General features: G+C 43.2%; 1 protein-coding gene across 5 annotated transcripts in view; it reads right to left on the bottom strand.

Annotated features, from left to right (window-relative positions):
- smarcd3b (SWI/SNF related BAF chromatin remodeling complex subunit D3b) overlaps nucleotides 1–15006 on the bottom strand; it is a 65863-nt gene that overhangs the window by 26430 nt on the left and 24427 nt on the right. For all 5 annotated transcript variants that reach the window (XM_085418979.1, XM_085418981.1, XM_085418978.1 and 2 more), the window contains exon 2: nucleotides 3782–4002. In XM_085418979.1, coding sequence (XP_085275105.1) covers nucleotides 3782–4002 — 221 coding nt within the window. The remainder of the gene's footprint in view (nucleotides 1–3781; nucleotides 4003–15006) is intronic.

Raw genomic sequence — 15006 nt, 5'->3', positions numbered from 1 at the left:
TTATGGTGTGTGTGTGTGTGTGTGTGTGTGTGTGTGTGTGTGTGTGTGTGTGTGTGTGTGTGTGTGTGTGTGTGTGTGTGTGTGTGTGTGTGTGTTAAATTGTTCCTTTCTGGGTCCAGGAATTTCCAAAAATATGGCATCTAGTGTGCAATCACCATGTTTAATTTAAGACAGATTTACGCTTTTGAACTTCATGCACCATATAAGTGAGAAGTTTACACCTACATGCTAATTGAAGTACCTGAATTGAGACATGCGTGTGAGTTACATATAAAGATAATCTGTCCTGTGGTGCTTCTTCACAAACTTTTTAGGAAAATATATACAGACTTTCTAGGACAAAGGGTTGAGTATTTGTACCAATTAATGCAAAGTATTTGTAGCAGGACAGCGTAAGCTCTGCAGAGCACGTGTAGCTGGGACCATAAGGTCTCAATGACACTGCAAACACAGGTGGCCCGCCCTCGGCTGGCAGCAGCAGCAGCGTGGAGTCTGAGCTGGATGGAGGCGCCGGACCATCAAAGCGTTTGCCAGAGGACGCGCACTCCAACAGAGCAACAGGGAGCGAAAAAGACAAAGACACCTGAACAGGTCACCCTGCACCATTGATCAGAGCCTCCACAGCCGGCTGGGCTGCTGTGGGGGTTGAGGCCTCGATGCAGTGCAACATTTCCCCTGACCTGTTCGACAAGCCTGCTAAATTATAAGTGGATCAATCGTGCTGCACGTAGCAGGAGAATGAAACAGAGGTCCACAGAGTGTGCATATTGATCCCCTTTCTAATGACCAAACCTGGCACGCACTCGTCTCCTTGTAGTCATGAAGCTACTCTGTGAGCCTCTGTGTGTGTGTTTGTGTAGCCTTGAACTTTTCTGGACATTTCCTGGAAGGATCTGTATGTGAGATCATAAATGTCTGAATCATTCGGACCAGAGGCGATCCGTGCTAACTCACTAACGGAGATTTGCCGCGTTAATGCGGTTATGGCGTTAACGTCATTTTAATGAGATTAACACTGACAGCACTAATCCAAATATATCTAGATTGAAAGTATATCACTTTAATTTGCAGCAGTGGGTTTATTTATTAGAATTTCTATATAGTAAAACGACGTCTATGCAAATTAGTAAGTAATGGTTTCAAATAAACAGTATAGAATACAAAGTGCTACAATTGCACCCAAAACAAAGTGGATTAAAAGCAGGTGCGACCTGTGGTTAACAGGACTAAGCTAAACAAAGCATTTCCAGTAGTAAGTAAGTAGTAAATGTGAACAATTTCCTGTTGTCTGCTACATGTGCGAAAGGGCAACGACAAACAAAGTGTGAAAACGAACCCGTCCTCTATTTCATTTGATGGCAACTTCCACTACAGTTGTGGAAGAGGGGGAAGCACGAAATTCGACCTGTTTCGGAAAGTAGAGAAAACGAGCCATACGTGGATATTCAGCGTATCGCTGTAGCACAAAGCGTTTGCATGGACAGATCAGCTCCGTTTAGATTTAACCATGTGCGCGTCAAATTACCGTAACTCGTCACTATTTTGGGAAAGAGAGAAAATTAAAATTGAAGCAGAGAGAATGCTGCTTAGGTTTTAAACAGAAGGTCATAGGAAGTAATGCACAACTACTGCCGGAGGGTGCTGGTAACGCACCTGGAAGCTATTTGCAAACTGACATCAAACAAAAAAATAGAGCAAGAACAACTTAGCTAGCAGAGGGCGGACTTAGAAAACGAATAGAATAGTTAATGCTAGTTAAATTTTCCTACTCTAATCACTTTGTTTTATGAATACATGCGTTAAAAGCATGACAAGACACAGAATACATGTTTCTCATACAACTAATTAGAAAAAGCAACAATATGCGAATAAATTCTCCCAAAGCACTTGACGTCCTGCTTAGTCTCCTGCACGTGGCTCTCTCTCATCACCGTCTCCTTCACTGTGGGTATGTCTGCATGAAGCCTCGAGGAACATTAATGTAAAAGTGACCTATGTGTGAATGTCAAATGAAGCCTGCAATGTTACGTATCCCGGTTTGACAGTAGATAGCGTAAGGATAAGCCAAAGAGACTACCAGAGTCTGAACGTCTGCAGACAGCTGTGAGGATGCCACGTTTATGCGATGGTAAAAATTTACACTACAAAGACGCTGAAGACAGCTAGAGGTCGAACCGAGAGCCAACATTCAGTCGTGGCAGCGACTGTGATGGTGAGAGTGGATGTATACAGCAATGAGCGAGGCGAAGGATGCAAAACGAGGCGAGCAGCAAGAGAAGGGGAAACGACATGAAATGGAAGCTGAAAAGTGACAAACACGCACAAAGGTCATGGTTTCACTCGTCACCGGTGGGATTTTTTAAGCTGGATTTGAAAGATTTTAGGAGATCACAGTGCGCAAATGTTGACGTACACGTTGGAGGTACTTCGCTAACATTTTTTAAAATGATTTCACGACTGTTAAACTATGTCGGCGTTAAAAAAAGTAAAGAAAAAAAAACTAAACAAAGAAATCACATGATTCATGTCTGATCTCCAGTCAAATAGTTTCAATTTACAATGAAATTAAAGAGAAAAGCAGCAAATGATACATTTCATGATGGCGGAGCTAGCAGTTATGTGGTGTTTTTTTGGTTAGTTGCACTAGCAGTGCAAGTCTGCGGCGTGGCTCAGTCCCCCCACTTTTTATCAAGAGCATTTCTACAGTTTTTATAAGGAATGCAATGAAATTTCGTGCAGTCATGAATCGTGATCACTTTAAGCAGCTACGGTAGCCAACATTTGCCCAAAGGTTGAGCATTCAACACCCTCAACCTGTTGGCAACAACTTTTAATCACAACATGAATGAAAGGGTCGTCTAGTGGGAGGCAACCTGTGTTCAAAGCAGGTCAGACTCGGACTGACTGCATTTACTTTCAGACAGACTGGCAAAGTTTTGCAAATCATTGCTAATTGCACCCTTTGGTTGCAACTCGTCTGCAATATACGTTTTGCAAAAAGGGACTCGACTCAACTGGTTGCCAACCAGTTGTATTCTGGTTATTCCTTTATAAAACTACTGTTGTTGAGTGCCAGTTTCACGTTACAGTTACACTGGTGTCCTGCAGCAGCTACGTCACTATTTATGTGGGAATTTCTGAAGTTCTTTTTCAAATCTCTGAGATGGACAAACCGGACTCTGAATGCAAGAAGTCAGTGCAAAATTAAATGGGATTTTTTGTGTACGCAGACTGTGACAGGTTTGTGATTTTCCATGTAATTTCTAACCTGACCTCATTGAAATGGAAGCTGATAGCACGCGGACTCTCTCTTATTGCCGTACTAACGGCACCAAAGTTGCTTTGAAAGCAGCATCTAGACTGCGAGTGGTCTCAGACCTGGTCCCCATCTCCAAAGCAACCACTTTAAAAGCAACAAGATTGAAAATTTATTGCATGTTGTTGCAATAACTTTTTTGTCAGTCCTAAAATATAAATAAAATAAATTTAAAATAGGTTACAAGTATAATATACATAATGTTACATAATACTAAGACATTTAATTTAAGATATACAGTTATATTTCAGATTTTTGTAGAAAAATCTCTCCTTCCCATTGTTAACGCATACTTTGATTATCATCAACATCTCAGGAGAATCAGCTTTTCCCAAATCTTCATCCAGATGAAAGTGTAACCACTGTTGAGCTCTTCGATCACATAAAAGCAGACACACAAAGGGTCATTCATTGCACACCATGCAGTGTTTTTGGCCGTTGTAGGTCACTTGGATTCAAACTCACTTTCTGGCACGGTTCTGGACGGCCTGCTGCTGCTGCTGCTGCTGTTGCTGCTGCTGCTGCTGCTGGACCTGCTGGGAGGGGGCAGGCCTCTTACGGCTGGGCTCCATCACTGGGGAGGGCAGGCCGGGCCGCACCGCCGGGCTCCCTCCGTACGGCGGGCCGGGGGGGCCCATGGGAGCTCCCTGGTGGGGCATTCTCGCTCCAGACGGCATGCCGGGACGCTGGAAGGAAAGAAGAAAGACAGAGAGCATGTATTATATAGAAAAGATTCTGAACGTGTTTTGTAATTCATTTTAAGCAAAAATGAGTCTTTCTAAAAATACAACAAAGACATAGCAGTGTTTGATTCCAGGTGGAGTGAAGGGGGGACTCTTCTTTGAACACGCCTGACAAAAACACGAATTAGAGCTCCAACAAAGAGCTTCACATCAGCTTCTAATCCAGACGCCACAGACCTGACCCAAAACCCAAACAGCACGCTCACAGAAATAAATATTTTGACTTTCTTATATTGACGTCAATTTGCACCATTTCTGTTTGTGTGTGTCTCCATCCTGGGCAGCGAACATGAAGATCAAACCCAGCTGTGAAGCTTTAACTGCAGCGCCGTCTAATATTGGATTTGTTAGACGGCAACAACAAATACAACAGCGAAAACGTCAGATAACCACAGATCAGTCACCTTATAAAGGAACCTGTTATGCTCATTTCCAAATGTTGATTCTTGGACGTTGCTAGAGTAGCTTTGCATGATTCAAAGCTAAAACTAATCCTTCTTTATCTTAAACTGCACATTGGTGCAGCCCATCAGTTCATCCTCTATGAGCCAACTTTCTTCTGATTGGCTGCCCCTTGCAAACAGAAGGGTTTGAAGGTGGGGCTGTGTGCTTGAGATTACCATATTAATAATAACAGGAGGCCGTCTTGACCCCATCTAAGTGCCTAAATGTATCGAGCAGTTGAACAGGTGTACCTAACGAAGTGGCCACGAGCGTATATGACAGCATATACGAAAAACAGAACAAGTCCGCTTTAAGAAAACAACTCTGATTACCAGAAAATACCAGAAACGAGAGCAGCTGCAGTGGAAGAATCACCAATATCTTGTTCTTTCCGCCTTATCTTTTCTCCTCTAAACAAAAATCAGGGTTGGCAGCTGGAAATGAGAATGCACAGAGGTTTTTTCACAGCAGTCAAACTCTGTGACATGCACACTGGAGCGCTAACACACACACACACACGTATGTCTCCGAAACAATGCAAGCAGTGTCGGAGACCACACTCCCATTCTGACGCCTGCGAACAACTGGGCACCTCTCACCTGCGCCTGTCACTCCCATGGCAACAGCTGCCTCCCGCCTCGGTTTATTGTCTGAAACCGAACAGGGCAAAAGAAAGCGAGCGAGAAAAGAAAACGCCTGACTTCATCCAGACCTCCGACTGTCTGTGAAGGGCTCCACCAGAACACATCCACAGAGAATAACCAGTCCTCTAATTAAAAATTCTATTAATTGAAATCATCAGAGAGGAAGAGCGGAAGAGGAAGACTGATGCTGGAATGGAAAATATCACAGCAGCAGCATTTTTAATAGCCGGGAGATGCTTTTCTTTATGTGCGTGTACTAAAGCCACCATAGAAATAAAAGCAGTAGTTCCTGTAATGCAGCGGTCCCCAACCTTTTTTGCGCCACGGACCGGTTTATGCCTGACAATATTTTCATGGACCGGCCTTTAAGGTGTTGCGGATAAATACAACAAAATAAAACTAGTACCGGTACTGAAAAAAAGAAAATTTATTCATAACACATGTGAAAAGACCAAGGAAAACCGAGTAAACGATAAAAATGATAACAAAATAACGCTGAAAACCGATAAAAACCCTGAAAACCACTCATTTCACACCTGAGCCTCAACTCTCGCGGCCCGGTACCAAACGACTCACGGACCGGTACCGGTCCGAGGCCCGGGGGTTGGGGACCGCTGCTCTAATGGCCATATGAGGCTTGGTCCAATGGGGGATGTTAAAACGCTCAACTTTAAAGCATTAAAAAGCATTTTCGCAGGGTGGGGGGCACAAGCCAATGTACTCCTGATAGGGATAGGGGGAGATGGAGGCAGATGGCCTGCTGTGGTGACCCCTAAAGGAAGCAGGAAGAAGACGAAGGTCAAGAACAAAAACAGTTTTGGTCTGCAGTTTCAAAGAGTTTTAATTATCTGACAATTTTTTCATGGTTCAGACTTCACATGGGGCCCCGATGACATTTTGTAGAGTCACCATTTTTATTTGTTTCTTTAATTTTGTCCGTAGCGTCATGGCCACTTCTACTGGACAATATTAAAACATCGAAGTGAAACATTCTTTATTTTAGGTTGAATTACAGTTAAAGTTCAAATGAATCCATTATGTTTTCCACAGTCTCTGAGTAATCATGTGAAATAATAATAACAAAAATAAACATGATTATAGGTTTTTCCCTAATCAGCCACAGCATCTGTGTCCCAAAAAAGCTGCATGACTTTGTTCGCATTGCTTCCTTTATAATAAATGCTTAATAGTTTCACAGAGAGTGAGAAGTGATTCAGAATTGTCAAATAATCTTTGCATAACTGAGTTCCTATAATGAAAGATTGTTTTATTGATGTATTCTGAGGTGTCAAAATAAGCGATTAAGGGTACAGGGAAGGTCGTCAAACGTCGTGTTTATCAGGGAAACACTTGCTGCAATGGTTAGCAATGTGAGGCCAAAAATCTGTACTTTTATTTTATTTTAGGGAAAATAAATAACAGTTTTGAGGAGCGGTAAAGGTTCAGTTCGGCTTTTTTTCCCCCCTTCCCAGAACATCTAATAGGGTTCCTTATTGCATGATATTATTGGGCTGAAAACTGAGGACATCACTTCACCTTTTTACTAAAAATAATCTTCTGTGTGCTCGTAACAATAATTCAGTACTCCATGTAGCCTACAACAAGAAAAATTCAAATGTTATTAATAAACCGCTCGTCCTGTGTTCACATTGTGTTTAAACACAGCTTTAAATCATAGCCTCACTCGGTAAATGTAGCTGAGTAAAAGTAAAATGTTTCTTTCACACTTTCAATGTGGACACTTCATTAGGTACACCTTGGCAGCAGAGGTTGGACTCTCTTTTCTTTTCTTCAACGAGGTGCTGGAAATATTTCTCCGATTTTGGTGCATGTTGACATGACAGCATCACACAGCTGATCTATTGGACTGAGATCTGGTGTCTGTGGAGGTCATGAGTGCAGTGACCTCATTGTCATGCTCAAGAAACCAGTTTGAATTGGTTTGAGCTTTGTAACATGGTGTGCTATCCTGCTGGGTACACTGTGGTCATACATGGATGGACACGATTAACAACAATACTCAGGTAGTGACAAAGTGTGCTAAGAAAATAGTTCCCGCCGATCACACCAGCAGCAGCAGTGTAAACTGTTGATACAAGGCAGGATGGAGCCCTGCTTTTACATTGTCACCAGATTTTGACCCAAAAGTCCAGTTTTGGTGAGACTTTGCAAAATGTAGCCTCGGTTTTCTCCTCCCAGCTGACACGAGAGCTAACCAGTGTGGTCTTCTGCTTCATCTGCTCTTCTGCGTACCTTGATTAGAACGAGTGGATATTTGAGTCACTGTCGCCTTCCTCTCAGGTCAAAGCAGTTCAGTCCATTCTCATCTGACATCAACAAAGCATTTTCACCCAGAGAACCGAGGCTCGCTGGGTGTTTTCTCTTTTCCACACTGGCTGTGTGGGAAAATCCACAGCAGATCGGCAGTTTCTCCAACCGGCACGAACAACCACGCCACCTTCAAAGTCACCTAAATCCCCTTTCCTCACTCCGACGCTCAGGTTGAACCTCAGCACGTCGTCTCGACCACGTCTACACCGAGTTGCTCCCATGTGGTCGTTAACAAGCAGGCGTACCTAATAAAATAACACGTGAATGTACACTTCACGTATTTGCTGACTTTAAATGAAAGCAGAGCGCGTTTCCACGCAGTGAAATGTGCTCTATAAATAAAGCTGCCTTGCCTTGAATGAATCTACTCGCAATGTGAGCATCAATCGAACCAGAAACTTTTTATTTTGGAAAACACTCACAGGATATTTTCAGTGTTTTTCTTCTCCACCTTCCTTTTACTCAAAAAAAAGCATATATACAATGTTACATACGCGCCTCATTACTGAGTGAATTTAATTACAGCAAACACGCCAACACATTTACAGAGCAAGAAGCAGACGTTTCCTTTTCTTTCTGTGCCTTAATTAAATTATTATTTTTTCAGTTATTTAAAAAGAAATCTCTCTGCGATAATTATGTTCATCTAAACCTCGCAAAGCAGTGAAATTTCTCCATCTGAATAGAAAAAAAGAAGAAGTCTGAGCACAGAAACTGCAGCTACATTTGGTAACATAGCGGGTAAATGTTGGAGGAGGAGGACAGCTGAAGGATACAGCTCGAGGGGGGGGTTCATGACCTCACGCATGCTCGCATTTTTCTTAAGTTTGTCATCTCTACATGTAGATTACAGCGCGTTCGCACTTGCGCAGGTCTGAGGTGATCTTTAGACCGTTCACAAACACAAACAAAGAGCAGAGAGCGGAGGTAGTAAGCAGCAGGGAGGTTTAATAACTCCGCGCTGACTGTGGATTTTTATTTCCTGACGTATTGTGTGCCCTTTGAAATGGTGATCGAGCAGAGATCCTGTGATAAGAACGACCGAGCAGACGCTGCTGTCACTCCGGCCACTGAGGGGGGGAGGGGATGGGGGTCAGAGCAACTGAGAAGGGTCTGGGGATAAAACAACATATGGCGGAGGCCTCCTGCTCAAAAGCTGTTAAGAGAGAGGTCCTTCTCCCACTTCCTAGCTAAGCTGGAAAACAACACCCAGACAGGCAGACAGAGCTGCTGCTGCTGCTGCTACAACTCCGTCTGGAGAATGTGAGCCATCCAGATAACAGATACACAAAACCATCGCTGGATAATGTACACACACACACACACACACTCACAATGAGCTGCGCTCTATAATCTGACCTGCTGAACTGACTCCAGCACTCTGCCCGGAGCTCTGCCAGCCAGCCAGCCAGCAATCGAATCTGCCATGTGGATGGATATCTGAGAAGTGTGTTGGCATCTCTGGGAAGGCTGGAGGGATTTGAAGAGGCCAAACTTATCCCACACCGTACTAAACATATGAATCTGTGGGTTGTTACATGCACGGTCCCTGAAAGGCTTCGATTGGAGCTCTGAAACCTGCTAAAATCTGAGGATGAGGCTGCTTCCTTAAGACTTGCTTTAGAACAAATTCCCCATCTTTCATGTTATGTGCTGCTATATGTTTTGAAGCGCTTACAGAGCGTGCTTTTATTTTAATGTCGTTCGTGTTTACAAAAGGTGATTAAAGGTGAATAAAGCTGCAGGAACTGATTAATCGATTGGCGGATAATTCATTCTCCGGCATAGCTGATTAACAGCTTGAGTCATTTTTATTAACTGTGCTTTAATTTCAGCATCTAGCATGTTTTCACTTTTCATTTAGTCACCTTGCGGACACATTTTTTTTATCCAACTGATGAATATTTTTCTGAATTTCTCTTAGCTTAGTTTCGTCTGCAACAAACCCAAAAGCATGGACAGAAAAACCTCAAGTCTAACCCTAAAATGACCATTTTTACGTTATTGCTTGCAAATGTACTCAAACGAGTATGTGACTGGATTTATCAAACCCTTTCCGAGCCGAATTAAAGAGCATTTGCAGGTTCCTGTTTTATTTAGTTTAGCGGCGTGGAGGGCAGTGAGAGCGGCTGTCGTTCAGATTGTCATTAGCCCGTTTGAAGATTTCAGATCAGCTGCTAAAACTCTGCTTACAGTCTGGTGTTTACACGAAGCGACACACTTGATCACATTTGTCCTCCTCGCCGACTACCTCATCTCCGTCGTGTGTTTGATTCGCTCCCCGCGGGAGGGTTATCAGTCATCAGAATCAGAATCAGAATCAGAATCAGAATGGGTTTATTGCCAGATGTTGAGGTTTACAACATTAGGAAATTGCTGCGGTGCTTCAGTGCAGACAATAAGAATTAAAGTGCTATGTAGAAAGAAAGATATGTGCATGAGATATACATGAGATATATACATGAGAATAAGAATTATGAGTGCTACGTAGAAAGATATATACATGAGTGCAGGTGGTGATCAGTGCCAGACATGAAATGATGCAGTGACACAGCGTAGGGTCATGTGTTAGTGGCGGGGACAGTCATGTGGTCTGTGCTGTAGTTACTGTAAGTACTTTAATACTTTCAGAGGGCCCCGGCAGATGGAGGGCAGGCGCAGGACGAGTAAGAAGTTAAATCGTTCTCACTGAGCGGTTCTTTGATTTTGGTGTTTATGTGGAGCATATTTATTGCGTTTGGGCTTTTTAAGCAATTATTTTTAACCTTCAAGACGTCACTCAAACAGCAGCAAGACATTTATATGTGCTGTTGTGACATTTTTCTATTTTAAAAACGTTTCCCACCATGATTTTCTTTTTAAATTAGCCCGTTGGGGTGGCGAGTATTTATTGAATTTATCCACTTATAATCACCGCATTCTAATGTTTTGCATTTCATTTTGACAATTTTACGTAAAAAAAAAAATATATATATTTTGAATGTTTCTGCAAAAAATAGCTCAACTATAACATATTTTTTTAAATTCTTGCCATTTTTCACTCTTTCTTTGACAGAGCGGTGCAGAGAGGAGGCAGGTAAGCAGGTAGTGAGCAGGTGTGGAACGACATGCATGGTCTGGGTTCGAACCCTGGTGCAACAAATATAGATGTGTAAACCCTCTGAGGTCATTTAAGATGACTCAAACCCTAAATATCCATGTAAAATACTGACCACAACAAAGAGCCAGGAGCCAGGAGGGAAAGAAAGTCACAGCATTTTACTAGTTTTTGTTGTTGCACCGCATATAAGCACACATTAATCTTACTATAACGGCAGTACTAAATGCATTTTTATACGTACACCATCTCCTCTTTACCGGGCGAGCAAACATCGTCGCACACACGATTATTAACATCAAATCCGAACTCTTTTCCTTTTTGTGTTCACATGTCACCTTCAACATGTCACCCACAGAGATTCACTGAAGTGTAAACCGATTCAATTTGATTTACACAGCACCAAATCACAACAGCAGTCGCCTCCAGGTGCTTTATTTTGCAAGGTTAGGACCTATAGAGATAACCCCAACAATCACACAAGCCCCTATGAGCAAGCACTTGGTGATGGCGGGGAGGAAAAACTCCTTTTTTACAGGAAGAAACCTCAGGCAGAACCAGACTCGACCACGGGCAGGGGGAACTGTCTACCACGGCCGGGTGGAGGTGAGGGGAGGGAGACAGGACAAAAGACACGCATCAGGATTTTTATTCCTGCCTGTTTTTTGGACCGTGTCGGGTCTCCAGCTGTCCGTGTCTGCAACTGAGTATAATCCAAGCTTCAGACCTCAGAGACTTAAAAGCGGACATCTGAGCAAATGTGTTAACAGATACTTCTGTATTGTATCATCTCTGATTGATTCCTGAAACACAATCTTCAGGACATTATTTTGGTTACATAAAGCAGGATTACACTTCAGGGGCAGGCTAATTTGTCAGATTTTGAATTAGCTGGATTAGCCAAGATAGACTAACTCTGGAGTGTAGTGGTCAAGTCAAAGAGCCTCGGTTTGAAGGCCATCCGGTGTAAAAAATAAATAAATATTAATTACACATGCTTCTATCAGTTAAGACCTACTAGCTGATTATTTTATCCATCAACAGTTTTCAGTTGTCAGGAGAAAAGCTAACCGGGACGTTTTATTTGGTTTCTCACCCGTTAACAGTGAAACAGGATGCTCGACCTCTCGTAGCCTAAAGAGTCGGCTCACCAAAAACTGCACCGAAAGACGCTCTCGTTCACTTTTAGAGGTTTTCCAACCATGCAAATGGCTTTATGTGCTGACATTTTGCAGATATTAATAACCACCCATTGAAAAGATCTTTTCAGGCTGCGCGCTGAAAACCATTAAACTTCCTGATAGAGAGAAATTTCAGTGAAAATCAAGGTCTGCGGATTTTTTCTTGGGTTACCTGGACATTGTGTTTGGAAAGTCAAGTAGTTGTTGAATTAGATTTTTTAAAATGTTTTTATTTTGCTTTTCAATACCGTGGCACCACAGAGGAAATGACTTTCACCTCTGCCGCATCACAGCGTGGAGGCACGCCGATATCTCACACCCCAAACAGCCTAACCCGAACCCCACTCGTCTTCCACTCGAGGTAACTGAGCTTAAACATTTTATTTGTGTAAATTTCTATGAAGGGAACAATGAAGGCAACCCAGCTGTGAGAGAAACTGAAGTTTACATTCGCTCTCAGTTACACAAACACGCTGTGAATCCACCGACGCCCGAGCCTACACTGTGTCATATTATGTTTTGGGTTTATCGGGGTTTTCCCACAGAGAGGGCTCGAAGGCTTCCTCGCCGACTTTCACGAGCAACAGAAGTCGCACAGCAGAAGGGAGGTGAGGGAGACAATGAGAGGAGAGGAGGAAGGGACTTCAGCCCACCCATCAGTCCTCGAACCGAAGCTCGGCCAAAGCCTGCTGCTGCTGCTGCGACCTTCAGGAACCGCAGCTATGACTGCATCCACAGTATTTATGTGTGTGTCTGTGTTTTTTGCATGTAAATCCATCTGCGCACGTGTGTCTTTGCTTTATTCGACCATGAAAGGAAAGGGAACGTCACCGCTCGCCACAAGCTCACAAACTGTGCCGAATCATCTCCCCCTCCTCATCCACCCCCCCAATCCGGTAGTGTAAATATTTCTCCATTCTGCAGTACACACGTCGAGGAACCTGCCACAAGTATTACAACAAGACTTTTCCATCTCATAATGTGGGGGAAGAGAAAGAGCAGAGGAGAGGAGAGGTATGGGAGGCGGGGGAAAAAGCAGAGGGAAATATTTGGCTTGGAGCAGCCAGAGCCTCATCAAGGTTAATTGGTCTGTTGAGAGGACACACTCATCTGGCTCATCAATCACCTGGTCCATTGTTTCCTAAAGTCGGTCTCCGGGCGCAGGGCTTCGGCTCCGCAGCCCCTCTAATGACCGCTCCTGTCAAAAAGACAATACCTCATCTTGTTTCGTGTATAAATCTCGCCATGTCGCTAAGCCTGACACCGGCCCTGATTAAAATGGAGTCAGGTCTAAAACCCAGGACTTAAAAGGGTTTCACAAACATGCTTTATCGAGTCATTTTGACCTTCCCGGTGTACTTGAGGCTTTGGAAGAGGTGAGAGTCAGTTCAGCTGGATGATGATGCAGATATTTAGGACGATGGCACCCCAGCTCGTCTTTAAGGAGCATATAAACACTTCTGATCAACTTTGCCTACAGACATGACGAACAGTCCAGCTTCCCACCACACGTGCCTGCGTCTGTGGACAAGCACTCATTGGTGTGACACGAGTTTCGAGTCTGCTTGTGGTCCACGAACAGACCCTAACTGAACACACACTTAAAAAGTCCCTATTTACTCAAATCCCCAAACATGAAGACAAATATTGTCTGGAAAGCCTCAAAATGTTTCTCAGCGCACTCACGTTGTCATCCAAACATTCATTTTAAAGCTTTTCTCGAGTAAAAGACTCAAATATCTAAATACTTTTAAATCACAGACAACCGGCCCATTTACTACAAATCACCAGAGGCCTCCAGGTAACACTAGACCCACGTGAAGGGCACACAGGGTGCTCCACAGTGAAGAGTTTAAAGGAAGGAGTGGCGCAAATGCAGAGTTCGTCCAGCAGCAGCACATGCAGCAGAGTAGCATCACAGTGACCCAGTCACCTCTTTTCCACATGCATGCACCTCAAGCAATCCTGGGTCCTCACTCATGCTCTAGTTATCAAGTATTAAACTGTACAGCTATTAAAAGTCAAGCATCATTTCATCTGTCGGGGTTTCTCCAACTCACAGTCGGGCTAATTTTGGTGATTTCTTTAGTGAAAAGTCTGCGAGTTCTCCACTTTCTCAACAGCGTAAAGATTATGATTAGAAAATGTAAAAACACTCTTGAGATGAACATGAACTATCACAAAGTCTTGTCACCTTCTTAAAAAGCTGTGCCCCGTTTCAGAATCTGAGTAAAGGTGAAGCTTAATTCATCTTTTTCAGGAAGTTAAAACCACAACGCAGCTCCAGAGTTAGACACTCTGCAAACTATGGGTTGTGACGTCCTGAGAGGAATGTAAGAGATGGCGAGATGATTAAAAATGATTCTTTTTCTCTCTTTGCTGTCATTTTTATTTTTGTGTATGTCACAGCTACAGTTTGGCTGCATGTTTGTAGCTAATCTTTCGCCTCGTTTCCGGTCGTCTTCTGTTGACCGTATGAGAAAAAATGACAAAAGCTGATACTATTAGGCGGACAGCACAATTGTAACATGGTTTGATGATTTACTGATTTTAATCACCACAACATGAGTCGAATTCATAAAAAAACGATGCCTCGCGCTTTGGGAAGTCATGGTCGGTCGTTTTCCTGTGAAATTCTGCACCGATACAAATTTTTTCTTGGTTCATTCATTTTTATTGTTGCTATTTTTTCTCTTATGGGTCAGTAAACCACAGAAATCTTTTGTTTGGAAGTCTTTGAGCGCTTCACTGCGCTATTTCTGAACACTTCAGCGCAGGGTGGATGCGGCACAACGAGATAAAGGTCAGATAATGCTATCTGTAAAAGCCACCTTATTCCCCTAAAAGGCCGATATCAACAGATACATCAGTGTTAGCTGCTTAACTGGAACAAGAATTGATGACAGGTAGATTTAAAAGGTCGAGTCACTGGCACAAACTGTATCCACACTCGAATCAAAGTTCTAACTACAAAGTGACGCTTACAGATTTGTTTTTTCACCGCTCTCAACCCTCGAAATGCATTCGTCTCCTCACCAAAACAAACCACTACTGAAGCAGACTTTGTGTGCTGCGTGTGGTTAATGGCAATAGTTGCTTAACCTCTAAACCATGAGCAACACTTCACTTGACATTTCATGCTAGCTTTTGCATGAATGGGCTGATTGTACCCCCGCATCATTTCCGGCATGGCCGCCTGCCTCGGCTCCGTCTACGATACTACATCGGTTTGTCTCGTGACCTCACAGGT

Source organism: Rhamphochromis longiceps, linkage group LG9 (genome assembly GCF_057381845.1).
Source record: "Rhamphochromis longiceps isolate RC_006_pf linkage group LG9, R_longiceps_female_GT1.1, whole genome shotgun sequence".
Lineage (NCBI taxonomy): Eukaryota > Metazoa > Chordata > Actinopteri > Cichliformes > Cichlidae > Rhamphochromis > Rhamphochromis longiceps.
The sequence above is the reverse complement of the archived record's forward strand: the minus strand, read 5'-3'. Positions and strand labels throughout refer to the sequence as shown.